The sequence below is a fragment of the Opisthorchis viverrini genome, assembly GCF_000715545.1.
Source record: "Opisthorchis viverrini unplaced genomic scaffold opera_v5_74, whole genome shotgun sequence".
NCBI lineage: Eukaryota > Metazoa > Platyhelminthes > Trematoda > Opisthorchiida > Opisthorchiidae > Opisthorchis > Opisthorchis viverrini.
This window is the reverse complement of record NW_008751731.1, coordinates 1,259,554-1,278,740: the sequence shown is the minus strand read 5'-3', so window position 1 is coordinate 1,278,740 and position 19,187 is coordinate 1,259,554. Positions and strand designations below refer to the sequence as shown.

Here is a 19,187-nt window from a genome sequence, read left to right as displayed (position 1 = left end):
ATTTAGCAAACATCACCAAATTTGCAATATGCTTCCGCAACTTTGGAGCAATGAAATCCTTTCGACTTAAGACCAATGTCAAAAGAGACCTTATTGCTGCAGTATGGTTCATCTGCAGGTGCATTTTCGTGATTTTGCACATTCTGCGTTTGTCTCGGCAATTGCCTCGCATGGCCGCCTCTCGTCACTTATGTTTTCCAACATGATCCATAATAGCTCTCTATTCAAGACACCACTGCGTTCATTCATGAGGGCATTGAAAGCGGGAATCTTCGCCACTAGATGGAACATCAATTTTCGGTAAAGGGAAGGCTGCCGAGTAGTGTCACCACCAGTCACTTTCAGAGTACAAATGCTTCCCTCCTGATATTGGATTTTGGCCGTCAAATGACGCTCAGTCATCGGAAATCGATAGACACTCCAACAGTCGATCCCGCATTGATGTCTGAAGGCTTTTAGAGCCCGTGTGTCTGACAGGACCCACGAGAATTTGAACGTTGTCTTTGTCAGCGGTTTTATTATCGTGATCCACATGACTTCCTTGGTTTAAATAAGTTCACTTTCTTGTAGTCCGCTCTCTTGGAATAGCAGGGACGATTCGGAAATGGTATACAGGGTTCTGTTCTGTGAGCTCTGTTGAGATTTAAGTTCATAACCCATCTGTATCTGGTATATGTTCGTTCAGTTTGTACATGTTTTTTTCGGAACCTCTGATGTGTGATTCCTCCACACACAGCGTTGACTCCAAAGTAGGGAGATTTTATGCCCTCTTAGTACGACTGTCATCGCTGAATTTCATCGGAAGCCGATTGTTTTTATCCTTCATTTTAGCCCAAGCCAAAGCCTATCAGTCTAGTTTCGTCCCACGCCGTATTGAAGGCACAACTAAAAAAAAAGAAATAAGCAGCCTTACATGGTTTTTGCTAGGAGCAGTTTTTGGTGCGCCTCAAGAAGGGGCTGGATCAGGTCAATTTCTGCAACACTCGCGATCTTTCTCATTCGACATTACATGGTTTGTAGGGATTCGGGTTTCATTTTGTGCTCAGGGTAAACTTTCAATGGACTGCTTTGTGCTTTGCATCATTTAAACATAGTAATCCGTACAACGGCCCCACCAGTCACCCTTGTGCTTGATTTACTTCAGCTAGCGCTGCTTGGTTTATAGAGTGCTACATATTCCTCAATCCATTTTCACATATTTTCCCATTGCTGTAGTTGCCAAACGATCAATTGATGGATAAGTCACTCGCACGCTTGAATGCCTCCAGTTCCAAATTCTCCAGATGTTTCTCTCAATCTGGTTTGGAGGTGACAGTCCGCGTGAGTGATTGTGCATGTTTTCAATACTATTGCTTTGCTATTCACCTGTAGGCGTTGCATGCCTTCACAGTGGTACTTTTCTTGACTATCTATTCATCAATCCGTTTTATTTGCTTTCGGGATTCCAGACTGTCCCCACTGGCTTGGTCAGGTTGTTTGTTTTTGGAACTTGAGGCGTGACCACTTTTTTGTTACTTATTTTTTTCGCAAATCGTTTCACTGACGTTCATCCTTAAGCCGTACTCTACAATAGCATGCTTCTTCTTACCACCGGCCAAATTGATGATGTCCTTCTTTTTTCTGACTGAAGTAATTTTGGCAAATATCGATGGGACTACTTTTTGTCAGCTTCAGAATTAAACCGTTTAGGCGTGTGCTGGTAAGGCAAACAAACACCGTTTACCGCATTGAGCTCTATTGCTCTTAGTTGGATCAGAAAACCGTACGGCGTGAAGATTTCCGTTTGCTGCGGTTTTATTCAGCTGCTGATGCCTTAAACCGTTGCATCAGTTCACCCTATACCTTAATAGTAAAATTTAGAATATGTGGGCTCTTATTAAGTTGTCCGTATTTCGTAACCGAATTGCTTTTATTGGAGACCCAGCCTATTGTATTCCGTTTGGTGGTGTCAGTCATACGTTAGGCGATCGGTGCATGCGGTTTTATGACCGCCCATATTCAAACCATCTTTCGGATGAAACTGTTGGGGCCACGTCTTGCTGCGATTACTGGAAGTACTGGTTGCTGTTTTTCTGGCTGCTGCAGTTAGCTCTTGGACAAGGCGGTCTGGAAGCAGCGCCGCTTCCAATTGGAGTGTGAAGGTTGTCAAGGGTTCCCTTCAAACGACTAGTACGCTCATATTTGTGGATGTGACGATGCTGCCTTCTTCAGAAGAAGAACGGGTTAGAAACGGTCAGGCGTAGAAAATGCACGCTCAGATCGCCCAACAGTTGACTTTGACTGCCGGCGCACTGTTCAATACGGTTGAATTGCTTTTAAACCCAGACTCCTGACAGTTAGACGTTCCCGCCTTTGCTGTCGGGCTAGGCAAGCCTTCCACAGCAAAGTAGGTCGAAATGTTTTGCCATAGACTGTGGACAGAACCCCGAAACAAGACTTTACTCTCTCTACTTTGTGAGTCAAGGGCTCGAGAAGGGTACCCCGAACAAACCCCCTTCTTCTGCTGTCAATCGAGAAGCAACGTCTGCCGCGCAGCTTATAAGCAATGGCTAATTTCCCTAATTTGTTTGGTCCAGTTTTTATTACTACCCATGCCAAAACAACCCTGGATATTTGTATTGCTATAAATTGAGTGTTGATTCTTATCTCTCTGTTCAGAAAAGTAAAACCCAAAGACACTGCTAACACCAAGGAATGTGTTAAAAGTAGCAGCATTTAGTTACTGTGCCCTTTACCAAACGGATCAACGGGCTTCTCACGCCCACAGCCTTTTCTCTTCAAAAATTGCTGTTATCTCCAAAACGCGGCAATACATCTGAACACGGTTCAAGACAGCTCATTTCGTTTGCGGTTCACTCTCCAGGTTTCAGGTTATCCAGGGACATCTCACTGTCATACCACTGGTCTGGGTACCAAGTTGAGTGCGACAGTTGTCTGTTGATCACCATCCATTTGTCTTTATTGCAAATACTGAGCGTAAACGTAAGCGTCCCGTTACCTGGCATCTTTCAAAGCGTAAACAATCGAGCACTCGATAGACTACATAGAAATCAGCTGGAGATGGAGATCTTGCATTCAAGACTGTTGAGCCTTTTGAAACCTATGTATGGAGTCGAGTCGTGTCCAAATTCACGCCCTTGTTGCATCTCGTTTCCCGACAGATAGGGAGACCATTCACCTCTATGATGTTCAGTGACTGCAACATACGGTGAATCATCAGCAGCAGCTATCTAGATTACGAAACAAAATAGTCCGTCAAATGAACACCGTTTTTAAACCCGAGACATGATTTCAACGCTCAATTCTATGCGTCTGCAAAAAGCGCCACGGCTCAGTTTGACTATGATTTCACAACGAATCATATCTTCTATCGAGGCCAGGAAGATCGTTCCACAACAATGCGAGTGCGAAAATCCCTGAGATGAGGCCTGGCCCACAGCCTCAAGACTGACCTGGCGAAGTGATGACCAAGGAAAACCCAATAAATTGAAATGCCGGTGGTGACTGAAAATAGTTGAACTCTGTCCCAACTTACCCGCAACATCGGGCCAGGAAAGTTGCCCGTCGGTGAAGTCATTACAGGGGAGATGGTTCCAAAGTCCATCCCAAGTCTCACCCCCTTTTTCGGTGAGTAAGACACTTCGAGTAACATTTCACCTGCATGAAATGCTCAGCCTGACGTACAATCCATCACCAAGTTCACAAACGAACATGAACTGTTCTATCATAACGGAAAGTGAAATAAAAAACGAAATCGTGCTGTTGAGGGGAAATAGAGCATTCGGTTCTGAGTATTTCCCCGGTCTTGTTTAAGGATAGTAGAGAAGGACTAGTTCAGTGTGGCAAAACTCAAACAGAGCGTTTGGAAGACGAATGAAGTGCCAAAACAGCATAAGATATCTGACATGGTTCTATCCTTCAAAAAAAAGGGGGGACTGAGGAGAGTTGTGAAAACTGAGCTGGAGTCTGTCCGCTCAGAACACTGCCACACCTGTAGAAGCCCACAATTGTTGTCTTCTTAAATCTAATTGCTCTGTTCCACCTAGTCCTTTTCTTGAGGCGATGTCTCTCCTTCAAAAATAAGCCGAAAATTTTCGTCGCAGTTTCCCAACCCTTATATTCCAACATCACAAGGGTGCGTGATGGTCCACGGGAAGTACTCTCCTATGTTCATCATCGCAATTGGTATACGTTAGGACTGGTCTTTTAATTTTTCCTCTCTGATTTCATAATCAAGTCAGTGGTCTAGGGGGCGTGTGCTGTCTTCTAACTCTGGTGTGAGGCTTCTCTTCGGGAAAGACCTTAAATATTAGGTATGTGGCGACGTTGCGTTACTTGGTACAGATCCTAGCCGCATACAAATTATACTAACTAATTTCAGTAGCGTTGTCATGGTATGAGCTGTGCACCTTCAAGCTGCAAGTGCTATTACGAGACTGGGCAGTGTACCACCAAAGCTGGTCATGGCATCAGAACCATTAAAGATGATGGGTAGATTTATCTACCTGGGTAGTTGCACCACGTCGGACGGCAACACTACCAACTAAATGAATATTAGAATCGCGAGAGCCCGTTCTGCTTTTCTTCAGATTAAGCACTTCTGGGCTCGACGTGATGCTAGTCTTTCGGTGAAAGTCATGGTCCATAACGCTTCTGTGCGTCTAGTTTTGCTTTACGGCTGTAAACCGTGACCGCTTTGCATTGAAGACAAGAGAAGATCATCGGAGCTTTCGGAGTACTACCCGTGTATTATCTGAACATCGAATAAGCAGTGCCGAAGTACGATTAATGGTTTTGTCAACAAACCAGCTGTTTGTCCAATCAACAAGTTGATTAAGCTGCACAACCGAAGATATCTCGCCCATGCGCTCCGCATGTCAGGTGCTCGATGGCTTCCCCATGTCCTGTTTGTTGAAGCAGTTTTCGACTGGAAGATACCACAGGGTGGGTAACGCATGACCTGGAGACGGTACAAGTAAAACAACAGTGAACTTTGGCTACCCTGGTGCATACCGCCTGTGGGGTTGGGGTATCAAAGATTCACCAGATTAATGATAGAAGGTATTCAGCTACATGGCGGCTTCACGCAGCCATCGATGTGTCTGACCTTTTGTTCTTAATCATTCGTCGACCCTTCTATTTTTTTCTAAAGCTTGGTACAGATCCTAGCCGCATACAAATTATACTAACTAATTTCAGTAGCGTTGTCATGGTATGAGCTGTGCACCTTCAAGCTGCAAGTGCTATTACGAGACTGGGCAGTGTACCACCAAAGCTGGTCATGGCATCAGAACCATTAAAGATGATGGGTAGATTTATCTACCTGGGTAGTTGCACCACGTCGGACGGCAACACTACCAACTAAATGAATATTAGAATCGCGAGAGCCCGTTCTGCTTTTCTTCAGATTAAGCACTTCTGGGCTCGACGTGATGCTAGTCTTTCGGTGAAAGTCATGGTCCATAACGCTTCTGTGCGTCTAGTTTTGCTTTACGGCTGTAAACCGTGACCGCTTTGCATTGAAGACAAGAGAAGATCATCGGAGCTTTCGGAGTACTACCCGTGTATTATCTGAACATCGAATAAGCAGTGCCGAAGTACGATTAATGGTTTTGTCAACAAACCAGCTGTTTGTCCAATCAACAAGTTGATTAAGCTGCACAACCGAAGATATCTCGCCCATGCGCTCCGCATGTCAGGTGCTCGATGGCTTCCCCATGTCCTGTTTGTTGAAGCAGTTTTCGACTGGAAGATACCACAGGGTGGGTAACGCATGACCTGGAGACGGTACAAGTAAAACAACAGTGAACTTTGGCTACCCTGGTGCATACCGCCTGTGGGGTTGGGGTATCAAAGATTCACCAGATTAATGATAGAAGGTATTCAGCTACATGGCGACTTCACGCAGCCATCGATGTATCTGACCTTTTGTTCTTAATCATTCGTCGACTCTTCTATTTTTTTCTAAAGGTTTTCGGTGCTCCTGTATCTTGCACTAGTTGTGGCAACATAAAGCACTGTACGTAATTACACGGTTCACTTTTCTTAAACTAAGCGGAATCAGCGATGGAAAGTCTTTTGGTTATGCACCCCAGACAAAGATGGAGTGGGTAAAACAGCCATCTTCAGAACTAGTAGTAGCTTTTTCAGTTCTGGGTCTGTTTGTTGCTGGGTGGTGGGCTTACTTCCAGCTGAAACGAGGTTACTGCCTTAGTAGATGTATCCAAGTTGAAAAGGTCCAAAGAGTGTTCATCGTCGTCGCCGTGCTGTGTATACAGTAGTTGTTTCAGCCACCAGCAGTTGCGTGATGTTAGCCGAGCAGCTGTGCACCCATGGTAGCTTGTGTACCACTAATATCATCGACTTCATACCGACGGTTCACTGTTTTTACTTGTTCGGAAACTGGGACGTACGAGGTACGTACTAGTTCGGAGACGCTATCGAAATGGGATGTGTGACTAGGGCAGTTATTTGTCGTTTCTTTAAATACGGTTCAGGTCTTAATGCCTTTATTTTGCCCCGCCCCTCTTGAGCTCTGTTTATATTATTACTATTTGAATCTTCCATACTCTTTCAGGGCTTAGCACTCCAAGCTACTTCGCTCGGTGCCCATTTCACTTCCGTTCAACTTGGTGCTAAGCACATCTCGGCATTCCCAATCGGTCCAAGCTGTCCGTGTGGCTACCTGGATCTGGCAAAAACCTTTGTTCCTGAAGATCATGACTCAAATAGTCCTTCTCCAAAGGCATCCGTGGAGCACTCGGTCAGTGTTAAGTCTTCCTCTTTTATTCATTTGTTTCGTTTCCCGTGTTGCTAGGTGGCGCGAGAATCTTCGAAACGGTTTATCTGTTCACATACAGCATAGGTTTTGGCTGTACTGTATTTCAACACAGATTGCTACCAGCCAACCAGCTGCATCCTGACAAAAGTTCCCCTTACCGAACTCACTGCTCATGTATCATAATGGAATTTCCAGTCATCCACTATGCGAAAATGTTGAGCTGTTACACGTGGTGGTTAACAAGTTGTACATACCTAGCTAGGCTAGGTCCTTGTACGAGAGTTCGAATCAGTGTCTGGTAGTTTACTTTACTTGGCCGGAAGTCGTGCTGCAAATTTTTCTTGCCAGGATTGTACTTTAAGGTTACAGTCCTTGTGACACTGCGTGCTTTGTCCCGCCCAGTAGCACCTTTCAATCAGTGGTCATTCCCCAAGGAAAGCAAATCACTGCAGTGAAAGACCAAAACGTGATCACCTGAGTTGTTGAATTTTAAGTAACTGGTACTCTTAGGATTGACACGAACCGAGCTAGGGTATGTGGATTCCTGAGCTGGTTCCCTTGTAGGACTTAGCCAGTGTGCCTTGATTGTTCTAACCACACATCGATAATTCCGAGCCTCGTCTTTTTCAGATCTTCATTGCTTGGCTATTCGCATGTCCTCAGTCCTCTAATTGGAAAATGCAAATAAGTTCCCAATGTCGATATCCCCCTATCCAATAACTCCTGAGTATCATTTTTTCCTTGCCACCACAAAGCAATCGCTAATCTGTTCGGACCAGTCTTTCAGCAGTGTCTAACTGCAGTCGGTGGTGCAACCAAACGATGCTGCTGGATGGTCCGATTTGACAGAAGCATCTTCACGTTACCAAAATAGTTTGACTTTGAAAGCCAAGGAGCTTGGTTTACTTTAAGCACGTGCCTTAAGCACACACTTCTTCCAAATCCGGTCATTCTACTCAGTCGCACTGCACAGCCAACTGCAGTTATATACTTGAAACATACATCCCCATTCTCCTTATTAATTATCCTCCCATGCTAACCACTCATATAGCACCAAACTTTCCTTGAGCTCGGCGATCCGATGGATGCGCAGGCGGATCCGGTGCACTTGCGTCGTGTGTTTCATTCTGTTCTTCACTCACCCACGTCTTTCGATGAGGATCCTATGTCTCTACCTCCGTTATCCGTGGAGACGTATCTGTCCAGATTCCACGATTCCTTCGTGTGTCAAGAATATCCGGCTCTCTGGTTCGATCTAATCACGTCGATGGACTCCGAAAACCCCGACATTCGATTGAATCAGCGTGAGTTTTTCTGCTCAGTAAATTGCGTCCAATAGCAGACCACGTCTTCTGCTGCGTGCTCTATACTCACTATCATATTGACCTTTCTTGTATGCAAGGATGCCTCCCATAATCATTATTGATGAATTCTCAGTGTGGGACCTGCATCACACATGTTACAGTCAGTGTCACCACACTTGCCTACTGGGATTTGAATACATCCTCGTTATGGTTCCAGTTCGCAAAGTGGTATTCTTCGTTCTCACATTGTTTCTTGTGAAACTAATCACAACAAAAACGTCTATCCACTGCACCGCAAAGTCCTAAGCTTTTGGAATCTGTATACATAGCCTACACAAAACTTTTTGTCACACGGATAAGACGGTAAGATACGAGGTCTTCTTTGTTCATCCAGATAAGCCGTGTAACGGATTTCTTAAAGATACGATTACTTGCGAATGCATGTACAAAATTACGAAATTGGGATTGGGTTGGATGCCTATGAAAGAGTAGTAATTTTGAGAATTTTGAGAAGACTGTCTCGTAACTCGGTGTCGGGGGTGAGAAGAATCATGTCGAGATCTGAGAAAGTTGTGGCGTGCCGATCTTCCAGGTTTCCAATTATGAAACTGGGTGAAGTACTGCCGGATGAGTAAAGGATTCGAATAAAACGTCTGGTGGTAATAAAGTCAACTTTCCACGTTGTACACAAACGGTTGGTAAGCACTATAGTGTTACGGATTGGTAGTGACGAGTGTGAAAATTTTGATTTTGGAAAGAGAAGTGTATAGAATGGTCAATTGTCTGATAACAGATCCAGTCGTCGGGTTTTTAGGAATACGTGTCCCACGTGATTAATGCAGGATAACCAGAGGACGACCCAACATCGAATTGGTTGGTTCACTCTTGTTTACGTTAAGGAGCATCGTTGATAAATGGTTTAGCAACAAACAAGTGCTTTAGCTGGTCGCTAACCCCGGTGAGAGTTTTTCGTGCTTTTGTCGCCTTCAGGATTTTTGTGTATGAGGCATTCGCGCTTTAAATAAAGATAGAATAGTGCTTTGTCGTTACCTAGTCCCCACATATGTATACTCTTTTGTCGTGGCGATGGTATTTTGTAAGCTCAGGTGAAGTTAAACGTCTGGGTGGGTAACTAGTGTTTTTACGGCATAGCCCAAATCGAACCTATAACGCAATATGTAATTAGGTCCCAAGCATCAGAGACTATGAATTCTTTAGCCTCGATTGTCTGTCCAGTACACCCTTGGGGGAACTTTGATCATGTTACGGTGAGGCGTCGTCAAGATTGGCTCACGTCGAGTGCGCTGAAGTCGAGATTGACATGATTTCGCGTTGGAGAGTCAGTAGTTGTAGGCAGACCGATTCCTCTGGGAAAGTCTTTATGAGTCCATTCGAGTTTGCCACAGACTTATGGAAGCGACAAGGCTTCCACAGAATTTTGATATTCCGAGGAGGCATTGCTAAAATTCTCAAGGTCTGCGCGTTTACAGTCCCGGCCTGTAGTGCTCGAGGAATTTTGGTGTGCATACGGTTATGTACTTCGAAAAAGCCGTTTCGATCGCCAATGGAGGTCCACTTAGTTTAGTACACCACTTTGTCTTCATAACTGTGGAGTCCCGGTCAGGTCGTTCAAGCGAAAATTTCTCAAGAAGAAGGTTGTTCTGTCTGCAACTGCGCAAGAGCGTTACCGAACCCTTTTAGTGAATTTCTGCACAAAGGTGACAAGCTCATCGATTTTCCCAAGACAGGTTTCGCACTTAGTGACAAAATTTATGATACCGGACTTTTTTTAAGGTTTTCCCTTTCAAAGTTTTACTGACTGTCCAGTACTATGCTCACACCTTTTTCTTCCTTATAGTTACGGTGAAGATTTGTAGGCCCTGCGCAGCTAGCACTGTAGTTATCCCTTGCAGCATGTCAGCTGGTACATGTCTTACCAGATTCTGAAAACCCTACTTTATTTAGCCACTCTTTGCTATCTGATTCACCTTGTATGACCAAGTCAGTACAAATAGGTTGAACCCGTTCACTTCATATGAGATTTTCCAGTACAGTTGCCTTGTTTTATCTCAGTAAAACCTATCTATGCACGGGTCTTGAAAATCTACTCACCCCGCTCTCGATAACTGACAGTGTGTGTATCACCTCCAAGATCGATTGATCGATCGATCCAACTAGCATTGTGGTACACACGGTCGAATGCAACCGAAAATGCAAATGTTTATGTATTACTTCGCATGTTATTCGATGTAAACCTGAATTGATTACGCATGCTTCGTAATTCCAACTGGTTGTTCGGTTGGGGTACTTTATTAGGGGCCTATCTGTTTGTCTGAATGTCGGTGATTTTCTGATACTTGTCTAGGCAATCTATTGGATGCCGGCAAATTACTGGAGTGGTCGGCCACATGCGATAAAGGCAGTTATGATTAGCATCTGCACGGTTGTATGCTCGGCTAAATCGGTCTCATATTGATCAATCTTTTATCATGCACACGCATTCTTCAGGTTGACTGTCCCTTTAAGCCCATCAGAGGTTAGTGAGGACAGTTGTTTGTCACCAGCAACCTGGCGATAGAGTCACTGGTGACACTCCATAGGGCGAAAGAGAGATGCTCGCCTGTGGACAAACTCGCTGGTCACAATTTTCCTGAAATGATCTACTCATACTTCCTTCTCCTTTAGTTCCACGAATACGTTCGGGACAAACGGATGGAGTTACTGAGCGAGTCCACCTGAGGGTTCTGTCAAATCAATCGTTGGTATACCTTTCCCCCACTATTCTCCATCGATTCGAAGCATTTATCAAATCGGTGAAACGACATCCCCGATACCCATGCTGTCTAAAAATGAGCAGTCCAGGTAATTCTCCATCGATTCGAAGCATTTATCAAAACGGTGAAACGACATCCCCGATACCCGTGCTGTCTAAAAATGAACAGTCCAGGTATGTCAGTTAATCTTATCGATTAAAAAAAACTTGCGTGTCTCATCTCAAGGACACTGCATCCGATTGCGTTACTAAAGTTGGATCATGATAACTGACTACATAAATCTGCATACTTTATTGGATAGGACGAGCCATACAGTTTCTGATAAAAAGCTTCTTCCGTTGAGCTCAAGTTAAGGGCCATGGTGTCAACAGTAGCTCGTGACAATAGGTTTAAATAGGCTTTCCCAGAAAGAGCCTCCTAACTGGCTTTCATTGTTGATATATGAACAGAACTAATCCTATGCAGTATCTTAAACAATACACATGGACACGTTCCACGCTCTATGTGAGTGCATCTGTCGGATGTTGAAGAATTTGTAAGGGATAATTTCCTTTCCGATTCTGTTCATTAGGTCAAATCGAATCGCTCAGCTGTCGCAACCTTCTGATGAACCATTTCCGTGCACCCCGGAAATCATGATAATTGCGATCTTGTCCGATTACTCAAGTTTATAGACAGGAAAAAAAGTGAAAACCACGTGAGTCGGCAGCCGGTACTTCAGACTGTTTCGTGGTGATCGTTTTCTATGGTGCACATTAGCAAAAGCGGTGTGCCTCCGTTCCCCAATTACAGTCCCAAAAGGTCGCTATTTCGGGGTACGAGTGGTATGTGTCATACTTGAGTGACTCTGCTCATTGAGTGGGCATGAAGTTACCCAACTGTCGGAATCAGTGGAGGTGACATTTGTTATCGCAAACTGGTCTGGCACCGAGTGGTCACTTGATACAACCAAGAAGGCTTATCTTTGTGTGAATAGAGTTCCTAGCCTAGGTTTACTGCCAGACACTTGAACTCGCCGTTATATCTGCTCTACCGTTACTTTCGCCTCGTATGTAGTGTTCAGAAACTTCAGACCAGTATTCACGTGGGTGTCGACGAGAGAATCTTGTCAAACAATCGTACTTTAATCCAGATCAATACTCGAATTAATTTTCGCGCATGACCCCAGTTTTCGATATGAACCTATCAGCTAAGACCGATATTTAGTAGCCTAATACACAGTTGCTTATGATGTATCCGGTCACAGCTAGCGAGAGCAAGTCATGATGCAGCAGGGATCCGCACGTGCAACAAGGTATGAATGTCAATAATGTGATATTCGAACGATGTGTGTAGTGAACCATGATGGACCATTCACTGATCACTCTTAATCTAGCCCTTCCCTTTTTGTAGCCCCAAGTGAATATCCACCCCTCATCAGATCCCAACTGCCCCAATTCTTCGATGGAATCGCAGTCCAAACTATTCGCGTGGTGATTGCCTCTCCTACGGTGTATTATTTTGCAGAGCACTGGAACAACAATGTGAGTTCAAATTGAGACCTCTTGAATTTGGGTTTTTACTCCTATCAGTTTTTATTCGGCTTTTCGGTTCTAAACGACGTACCGTAAGTTTTCCCATCGCCATCGACAGAACGTCAGTTTTTAACACGAATGTCTAGTTGCCATACAACAAACTACATGTTACGGCCAAGGCCAGTACAAGACAAGCAGGATCGTCAGTCCTAACGGATGGGCCTACAGTGCATATTAGTGATGAGGTCATCACCATCATCAGCTAGAAAAACCGTGTACTTGCTGTATAGCGGTTGTAGCTTCCCTAGTTTCGTCCGCCAATGATCCGGAGAGTTCGGGGTAGATAGTTACGCACTGGAGGCGGTGGCTGATGTAATTGGTGCTTGAATGCAGGGGCATGAGTAAACTTTCATTGGGAAGATCGGGGGCGTGGGTGGAAGTCATGCACTGAGGGAAACAGCTTGAATGCATGCGCGCCATTGTGCAGGCGATTTGTCCATGCCTAACAGTGTTTCTAATCACTGATTTGTCCCGTATCGGGGTCCACATCGAAGGAGATGACAATGACTAACGTGGCTGCGTTTGCTGCTGAGTCATTATTTAACCTCGTCTGACATGTTTCCACTCCCACATCGTTGCGCGAGAAGGATTTTCCGAAAAGGTTGGTCACCTTCTAAATGGAACACGTCGAACAAATTTTGACGAACTTTTTAGGTGCGCCTTTTCGACCACGTTCTCCTCATTACTCTGTATTTGTCCAGCAATACCGTTCTGGTGACAGTAGCTTTAGCGACACATTTGGTGGGGACTACCAGACTATCGTTTGTCACCCCAACTGTGCGTTGATGGGTAGTTCTCACGATAATTTGTCTGGTGCCTTACTGGAAGACGTACGCTTATGCCGAAACCTAAAAGAAGTGATGGCTGACAAACATGCCACTGGTGCCGGCCCACATTGCTATAGCATCATGTTTAGACCGGTTAGCGACTTACACCATACCCATTTACGTCCGTCCAATTTTTTACAAGGAGTTGAATGTAGCTCTCTCTACATTCGCGCCTACACACACCATCGACATCTGTCCAGCATCCGTCCAATTTTTTACAAGGAGTTGAATGTAGCTCTCTACATTCGCGCCTACACACCGTCGACATCTGTCCAGCTATCCACCGGAGCCCACTTTGTTACGAATGCTGCAAATACGACTCGGTTGTCATCCATTTATTTGTTTCGTCTGGTTCTGTCTGGGAGAAGGTAACAACGAGTGTGGATCGATAATAACACTTATTTCCGAAATGAGCGCTCGTAAAAGTGACTGCAATGCAGGTGTTAACTCACAAAAGAGAATGCTCAAGTGTCAAGCACAGCAGACGGACCTCCGAACATCAAGATCTATGGAACGTGTTTGACAAGTGCTCCCTGATAGTCTTCCGGATTCGGTTGATATGTGCCCCTGATTTTGGTCCGCAAGCGCTCAGTACCGCTCGGTTTCTCGAGAAGTTTTCGTCTTCCCATATTTCCCACTTCTCGACTGGACTGCGGACTCTTCGCCTGCGTGAACACACCCCAGAGATCAGCGTTTTATTATTGCCTAGCTAGACCACCAAGATATAGTTTGTTCGCAGTTTGTGGAGTCCTGGTACCGCTCGGTTTCTCGAGAAGTTTTCGTCTTCCCACATTTCTCACTTCTCAACTGGACTGCGGACTCTTCACCTGCGCGAACACACCCCTAGCTAGACCACCAAGATATACTTTGTTCGCAGTTTGTGGAGTCCTGTATAGAATGGGATGGTACTGGAATTAAACAGTGTTGCATGTGTCTAAGTGTGATACTATACTCAACCGTGTTTAAAAGATATGTACACAATCTACCGGTCCGTCTTGCTAAAGTACATTCTTCTCTGAGACGACGCTATTTACGTTGCTGACGCACACTCAGAAAGCCCACATTCAATTATTTATCATTTGAGTTTTCCATTAGTCCAGCGTAATTTGTAAATATGTACTCAATCCCACTGGTTATTTTATAATTTCCAAAGTGTTCTCTTGCGTGGGCGACCAGCCATCTTATTCATCTGTGTTTTATCCCCTGCCCACTAGTTCACGGAAACACCTCACTTACGGTTTCAATCAGACAACATAACATGGTCTCGGATCACTCCGCTGTACCCTCTGGAAGTATTTAATCACTTGAAACGTTGGCGCTTCTCGGAGACTATTTTGCGTCGGATGACTGACTGTTTGATGACCGAAGCATCGTGGCCAACGGAAGCTAAACCATCAGGCGTAATCTCAAGCAGTGAGCCTGAAATCTTTATGCATGCCTTCAGGAGAGGATGCATCCGGTTGAGCACAGTTTTGTTACATCTCCTGCCAGGCACTGTCTCACCTTCGAATGAAATTCCACTACTCTCTTTGTCCAAACTCACCTGGTACTCTTGGACCCTGAACAGTCCGGAACTGTGGTAAGTGATTGGTTCACTCGTTTTATATTTTGCTGGTCACCTTTTTCATAGTTTTGGTCGTTTTATTTGTCTGACACCGACCTTCTTTGTACTGCGCTTTAGGTCACATAGTCCAGATCTATCCCATTTACCGGAATTCGAATGGCGATTGGTTTCCCGTGATTCCCTAGAAATCCGTCTACCTGCCGACTGGCTTCTTCACACGGTCTATTTAGCGACCTCTGTTGCCACCCAGGTGGGAAATCTTGCCCGTTTCCTCTCAGCATCCACCGCGCGAGACTGCCCAACTTTCGCTTCTGCCGGAAGATGTGAGGGCTTTCCATTTACCAGGAAGTCTTCGGACTCAAGTGAGTTTGTGTACGCCTTTTATAATTATTATTCATTTTCTACATGACTGTCGTGTTCCCTCCGGAAAGCGAACCCCCATAAAACCATCTGAGTGCAGCTTTTCAGAGTTCGTTACTTTTCGTAATTGATGAGCGCATCTTTTCTATAGTACTAGGACATTTGGATTTTACCACCGCTTTTCCGAGATACACGCTGTTTGAAAGTACAATGGCAGCATTGGTCACTGTGCTCTAAACACGATTAGATTAGGATCACGAGTTTATCCCTGGTAGGAAATACGGTATTACTATCAACCTCGGAAAAGCACGGATAAACTGACTGTGGAAGGCACGAGCCATCATTTTTGTAAATGGTATATCACCTTCAACTTTGCAGATACTGTCGAAACGTAACTGTGTACCTGAGGGCATAGTGGGTGCACTTAGCTTACCTCTTCTAATGATGAGAGTCTCATCTGCAGAACTAGAAAAGGGATCAGAATGCCTAGTCTTGCTATTTCCTTTACGACAGACCACCTGTGTTCGTAAACTTAAGACAACCCGTTCGTCCAAGTTGGAAGGTACTTTTTGTGTCCGTGCTGCGCCGTAATCACAGCTACAGCTTCCGGCTTCTAACGTAAAGTGAAATCTTTCCGAGGTCTGCAAGCATCCGTTACTATTTTCAGTTCTGTGTTTCTAACCCTGCTCTGTGTTTTCGGTTGCCCCTGTATGGGTTTTGGCAGCTCGACAATATCCCAACCCTCATGCTTCCCTTGAATGGCATACAATGCATACAAGACAGATACCGTAACTGATTGGGAACTTGTGATTAAATACTCATTTAGGCTGTCGAACCAGTGCAGTGTTGCAAACGTTTCATGCGGTAATCATCCTTCGAAATGAACTACTGAAAACACTGTAGGACAGTTTCAAATGCACAGAAGCCCGCAGAAAATGTTGCTAGTTTTTAGTGTTCAGAGGTAGCTCTTTTGAATGAGGCTTTTGGTTCAAGCGGCACTGAAATGACAGCATTCCTGGGGCTGATAAAACATAACAGTATGTAGTCCAGGCGGAAGAAAAGCTCATTTCTCTCCATCCAGGAAAGTAGAGAAGTGTTACCGGGTTTCAGTGTTCATGTGCCAAAATGTTGAGTATTGTTCATGCAATAGACAGTTTATTCCCAGCCGCGATAAAGTATCGCAAGTGGTTGTCTTCGGATACAGATCCCAACCCGTTGGTTGGACAGACTGACCGGTAAAATTGCTCGTTTTGCCAAGTCAAATCATTCACATCGAATTCGGCATCCTGATTGTTTGACGAAATGGGTTCCGACGGAGTGATCGGCAAAATCGAGGATCAAGTTGGCATGTGACATCTGGGTAACATCAACTTCGGTATTGAAATCGAAGTATGCTGCTGGTGTCGCTTATATAAAACTTTTCAGCATAGACCCATCTGTGTTCATGTGTTTGCGTCTATGTTAATGTATGTGCTTTGCTAGACCTTTGGCAAACCGTAGTGATATACACTTTCAAGAATATTTCATCAGTAGTACCTCTTGCTTCGCGTGTTGGCACTTTAACTAAGACTTTTCACGAACACTTTCTGGTCCGAACTTTTCATCCCATTTCCCAATTTAGTTTACCTCATTGTGAATTAAACAGTATGAGACAAGGTGCATTTTGAATGAAGTCTTTCGACTGCGGAGTTTGACGAAATTCCTTCACTGTTACCATGTGCGGAACTGGTAAAATGTAGTAAGATGGGTTTTGGAGGTTTGCAATTTGTGCTCTAGTATATTACATTTGTCTTTCGTTCTTGGTAACTTACCACATTAACAAAGTTGCCCCTTTGCCGGTCGATTTCCTCTTTCGTCTCAGTAAATAATGTCCAGCTGTGTGCCGATCTTCCCGGAGTCATCCGCGCTCGAACCTTTTGGAATTCCTCATGTTGCGTATATCAACTCAGTGTGCAAACAGACTTGGCTGTCTACTTGCGTTTTTCTGATTGTGGAATCATCGTTCCTATAGTTCGACGTGACCCCTCCCTACAATCGAGCCGACCCTGCTTTACGCTCAACGATGGCCCCTATCTGCATCCAGCTGAGGATGTGCCACTTGTTGGACTCGCTTGTCAGTTTCCCAACGACGCTTTAAATTTTTCCAGTAAGTGTTTTTATGCTACCATGTTTCAAAAGTGCCAAGATCTCCTCCGGCTACTCAAAGGCGAAAGTTTTGGCTCTTCTTGGGTGGTATTATGAGTCCAAAAATAATTTAGACAATGTAGATCTGAGTGAGCTTGTTTCTGGTGACTTTCGGACTTTTCGGTGGTTTTTACCTGAGCGCCACAATTATTTACATTTACACACGAGGATTAGCCCTAAGTCAGTAAGCTCAACTCCAGTTTGCTGCTTGGCCGTGAACTGTTTATCGCACTTTGAATTTTTTTCCACGGTGTAGTGCAGCATTCGGTTCCTGCAGGACTTGGTGCAGTCCAACCTCTTAATAACATCACCTACCGCGGAAACCAGTGGTAATCTTGGGTAACGTTATAACGAGGTCTAACTTCAAAGAAGTCCCATATCGTTTTATGGAGCCGAATTAGCACACAGGTGCCGTATGACATTAGTTCACAGAAGAGACTGAATAGATAACAACTATTTTATCGACTATTACCTCTCACAACATTCCATAGGTGTGTCATTTGAGTGTCAGATGGTGGGTAGATTGATATCTTTAAATGGAGATTTCATCCTGTAAGTGAAGCCAGTGTATGCTGAAAAGCCGAAAAACACTGTACAACTGTTTCATCCGTACTGAGGATCATCGGCATCGCGAGTCTCATGAAACCCCAGGGAGTCTTGAACTCACGACCACCCGACCGGTAGTTTGAAGACGAGGGGCGACAAACAGTTCACGTTCAGATTACCGGGAGGAAGCTCGCGGATTCGAGATTTCCTGCTTTGCGCAGTGCTGATGATTCCTAATAAGAATGAAACAGCCCTATAGTGTTTCTCGGCTTTTCAGCAAACATTGCTGAAACTTCCATTGAAAATTCCAACCCCCCTCACACTACCAGCGGATTGACATCTCACATGTTGCTGTATTCATAGCCTTCAGAAAACCTGACATCATTCCACCTGCCTTTTGGCTGGCTGACCTTTGGCATATCCAATTCCCCATCGTTGTCATCCTCTGTCAAACTTTCGAGGTTTTCTCAGCCCGGTTTCTGCTACTCCGTTAATCCTAACGAATTTTCGCTCTGTCCCTTGAATCAGAACGACGAAAGTGATTTCAAACGTTAACTTGAATTTTATTGTGCCATTCAATGTATACGAGCGCCCTAATGATGGACCAACTAGTACGCAGCTGTAGCTTTAGATACACGAATGAAAATCATCGTTCTTGTCTGTGTAACGTCCGCGTGGCTTAAGTTTGCTGTTAGTTTAGGTTTTGTTGTGAGTGGGTTATGCTGACTTAGTCAATACCGGAACACCTGTTTGTCTTATCAGTGTTGGTGTACAAACCCGAATTCATTGGTACTAGTGTAATATCTACTGTGGCTAGCGGGTACGCACCATTTTTCCAATGATATCGACAACTACGCAGGAATGTGGCCCTTCTACACATGAACTCTGTGATTGACTAGGATGAACCTAGGCTTTCCACTAGATGTAGTCATCATCACTGTCAGCTGCAATAACCGCGTACTTATCGTACAGTGGTTGTGGCTGCCGAAGTTTCGTTCACCGATGATTGGGGGGTAAGTAGCTGCACATTGCAGGCGAGAGATGATAAATTGGTATATAAATCCAGCACTGTCAGTGGGCTGTCAAGTAAGGGGGGTTGGAAAAGGAGCTATGCATTGAAGTCAATAACTTTGATGCACGAGCGCCATTGAGGGCGCGACTGGGCCATGTCTGCCAATGTCTCTAGCCATTGATGTGGCCCGTATCGGGGTCCCCATCCAGGAAGACGGCAGTGACCAGCGCAGCTGAGTTTGCTGGTAATGGCTTTCATACT

At 44.7% G+C, this 19,187-nt stretch overlaps 1 protein-coding gene across 1 annotated transcript in view; it reads left to right on the top strand.

Annotated features, from left to right (window-relative positions):
• The window catches only part of T265_04515 (hypothetical protein), a gene marked incomplete at both ends in the record, with an annotated part of 64,960 nt that overhangs the window by 2,187 nt on the left and 43,586 nt on the right, over positions 1–19,187 (top strand). The window contains 11 exons of the mRNA XM_009169270.1: positions 1,216–1,320; positions 4,590–4,655; positions 5,408–5,473; positions 6,578–6,763; positions 7,833–8,085; positions 10,771–10,947; positions 12,252–12,382; positions 14,475–14,839; positions 14,942–15,186; positions 17,046–17,330; positions 18,825–18,927. Of these exons, the coding sequence (XP_009167534.1) occupies positions 1,216–1,320; positions 4,590–4,655; positions 5,408–5,473; positions 6,578–6,763; positions 7,833–8,085; positions 10,771–10,947; positions 12,252–12,382; positions 14,475–14,839; positions 14,942–15,186; positions 17,046–17,330; positions 18,825–18,927 (1,982 nt within the window). The remainder of the gene's footprint in view (positions 1–1,215; positions 1,321–4,589; positions 4,656–5,407; positions 5,474–6,577; positions 6,764–7,832; positions 8,086–10,770; positions 10,948–12,251; positions 12,383–14,474; positions 14,840–14,941; positions 15,187–17,045; positions 17,331–18,824; positions 18,928–19,187) is intronic.